Consider the following 3,741-nt stretch of genomic DNA (forward strand, 5'->3'; position numbering starts at 1 on the left):
ATGACTGAAAGGTAACTCATACTTTTACTTTGTTTTAGTCATTTTATATGCCATAATTTGCTAGACAACCCCACTTAACTAATTGTTTTCATTACTTACATATACCTATAAGATAAATTTAAAGTTGCGGAATAAAATACACATACCTCCAGCCATAATTGTTTAAATTTTTGAAGAAAAGAAGACTCACTATATGACGATCATGTATATAAAAGGGTCTTCTAGTCTATGGCCTTTACCTCACACATATCCTTTTGATGGAAACACAAGCTATATATATAGGCTAGACTAGGGACCCTTTTAGATGAAGATTTCCATAACTCTCCTTCCATCAAGGAGCTTAAAAGTTGTAACTTCATGGTGGTTATTAACCAAATGGGTTACACCATTTGAGAGTTACTAAAGGATGTTATATCTAAAATGTAACTTTCACAAATAGGAAACTTAAGACATGAAATAAGAAATTTAAGACATGAGTTTCATCTTCAAATGTGGGCCACATAAAATTTTCTTTAAGGAGATATAATCCTACAATACCTTCTTTAATCCTAATAGTTCCATGCTCTGGATACATCCAATCGTCAGCTAATAAAATTGAGAAATACTTATGGTATCAAATATTTTTTTTCACTCATGCTAGTGTGTCATTCTATGTAGTTTTGAGAGATAATTGCCTCAGCCCTTTGATTGATCATACAACCACAACATATTTCAAAGGGGAAATCACTAAAACTAACATTAGACTAGGTATGTGAATTTTTTTGGAGGGGCCAATTGATACGTTTGTAGGGGCTAGCTTGTTTTTATATAGTATTATATAGGGGTTTCAAAAGCTTTAGGGGGACCATGGCCCCCTCAAGCTTATGTGTGCCTCCGCCCTTGATAACAAAGTTCCCTTCCATTACTCTCTCTTTCTCTTTCAGTAAATCTCTCTCAGATCCAAATGGTATTCCACACCCACCATCACAAACAACATCCTATACAAAACCCAGATCCCAAATCTCACATAACAACAACAAAAAACCCGATCTCACTCGGAATGCTCAGCAGAAGAGTGCCTCAAAAACCTAGCAATGAAAGAAGACCTCAAATTTCTGGATATGGATTTTTTTTTTTTTTGGTGATGCATTTAGTTAGAGCTTAATGACTAGACTAAACTAAACTAATCTGTATATAAATGGATCATCTGCGTTGCATCCCACCAACACTTCTCTCATAAATACCTTCACCCAGCAAAGAATAAGCACAAGAATAGTTTAGTGTGTTTTGATTTTAGGGGGAGGGGAACGACGCTTAATGGTTTTTTTTTTTTAACTTTTTTTTATATTCCGAATTTAAAAAAAAAAAAAAAAAGTAAAACGGCATCGTTTCAGTGACATTAACAGCAACCACTAGCTGAGTTGTAATGGAGTCTTGCATTGACAAAAATTGAAAGTTAGAGGACTAAATTGACAAAACTAAAAGTTAGAGGACTAAATGTAAAAGTTAGAGGATCAGTTTTGCATTTTTGCCAAAAGACAAAATCTTAGCTTTTGATTGCCAGTGACAGGTGGTGGTTAGCGTTATAGCACTAACATCCGGTATGTAAAAAAAAATATATATATATATATATATTTTGTATTTTTAAATATTATTTTATCTATTTTACCAACTTAATTGATAACTCACCCTACATCTTAGTTTTTATTTTTACATACAACCCAATAAAATAATACTAGCATTTGAGCACACGCGTGAAGCTCTTCTATTTTTTGGGTAAATATTAATAATTTGTATTTATTATAATTTGAGATTTCTACTTTTTCCAATCACACAAAAAAAAAAAAAAAAAAAAAACCATGGGGTGAGTTTTGTAGATTGGAGGAGTTTTAAAACTAACAAAAGAGTGACCATATTTTGTAGGGAGTTGGTGAGTAGAAGTGGAAATTTAAATCAATGTAAAAGTAGGGGTAGCTTGTGCATTAACACTCTAACGCTCTATTGTGACCATATTTTTCAAATTCACGGTTGGCGGTTTCGGTCGTTTTCACGCATTAACGCTCTATTGTGGTGTCTAATTTTGTGCTATTTTTGTGAAGAAGAAGTCGTTTTCGTTATTTAATGGGTGTTTTGGGCTTAATTTAATTTAATTTAATTTATTCCACTTTTAGTAGTTAGTAGTACTTTTATTTTGTTTCTTAAAAATGTGACTTTTTTTTTTTCCTTTTCTAATTCAGTTTATTTATGTCTTTTTGGCAACTAGTGTAACAGTTCCTCTTTTTTTTTTTTTTTTTTTTTTTTTTTTTTTTTTTTTTTTTTTCTGAAACAGTTATGTATTGAAAAGTTTGGTGTAACGTGTATTACTGTTACCTAATTGTTTGCTTGTTATTGTTTTAGAATTTATTTTGTTTATTAGTCACTTTAATTGCTATATTAATTACGTTTTTTTTTTTTTGGGGTCTAATTGTTTTGGTGCTTTTGCAGGAACAAAGCGGCCATTGTGAAAGCTGGTGCTGTTCACAACATGTTAAAGCTTATAGAATCTCCAAATGCTCCGAACCCATTAGTGTACGAAGCTATAGTGGTGAATTTCCTTGGCTTGAGTGCATTGGATTTGAACAAATCAGTGATTGGATCATCGGGTGCAATCCCATTCTTGGTAAAAACGCTTAAAAATTTAGGCCATCAAAGTAGCCCCCAATCCAAGCAAGATGCCCTTCGAGCGATCTACAATCTCTCAATCTTCTCGTGCAATGTTCCGTTCATTTTGGAAACTGATTTGATCCCATTTCTATTGAAAACACTTGGGGATATGGAATTAAGTGAGAGATGTCTTGCGATTCTTAGCAATTTGGTATCAACCCCGGAAGGTCGAAAGGCAATTAGTGTTGCCTCGGATGCATTTCCAGTATTGATTGATGCTTTGAATTGGAATGATTCACCGGGTTGCCAAGAAAAAGCATCATATATTAGAAGCATAAAGGCATTTCAACATAGAAGTATGAATTTAGGGTACGTTTGTTACATTGAATGTAGATTACATTAGGAATAGTAATCTTTATTACTGGGAATAGAAGACATTGTAATGGAATAACTATTACTATTCATAAGTTTGGTTGTTACATATGGAAAGTTGGTAAAAGATGATGTATAAGGAAACTTTTTAATTTTTAGAAATATATTAATTTTAAAATCTATTATATATACTAAGGAATAACTATTACATCCATTTTAAATAGGAATACCTATTCTTCAATTTAAAGAACAGTCATTCCAATGTAATAACTAATCCATGTAATAAAGATGCAACCAAATGACCGAATTGCTATTATACATGAATAACTATTATATTACAGGAACTATTACAACATACCAAAAATATCCTTATTATTTTTGCAATTTACTATTTTAACCCAATTTTTAAGTTTTAGGTAGGGGTATTTTTGATAGTAAAAAATAATAATAACTAACTTTTTTTTGCCAATTTACTATTTTAACCCCTTTTTAAGTTATTGGTTAATTAATTTAGGGGTATTTTTGACACAAAAAAAAACAATAACTAACTTTTTGAATCCTCTTAATATATACAGATTGTCAATTTACTATTTTAACCCCATTTTTAAGTTGTTGGTTAATTAATTTAGGGGTATTTTTGACAAAAAAAAATAATAACTAACTTTTTGAATCCTCTTAATATATACAGACAAATAAACTACCTAATAAAAAAGTATTATTCTTTATTTTTCCTTCCACTGTCTTTTT

General features: G+C 31.1%; 1 protein-coding gene across 1 annotated transcript; it reads left to right on the forward strand.

The window, feature by feature from the left end:
- On the forward strand, positions 1-3,025 carry LOC115994612 (U-box domain-containing protein 7-like). The gene is made up of 2 exons (XM_031118811.1): positions 1-11; positions 2,464-3,025. Exons 1-2 carry the CDS (start codon positions 1-3, stop codon positions 3,023-3,025), a joined length of 573 nt encoding a protein of 190 aa, XP_030974671.1.
- Positions 3,026-3,741: the final 716 nt, after the last annotated feature.

This window comes from Quercus lobata, chromosome 6, assembly GCF_001633185.2.
Source record: "Quercus lobata isolate SW786 chromosome 6, ValleyOak3.0 Primary Assembly, whole genome shotgun sequence".
NCBI classification, from domain to species: Eukaryota; Viridiplantae; Streptophyta; class Magnoliopsida; order Fagales; family Fagaceae; genus Quercus; species Quercus lobata.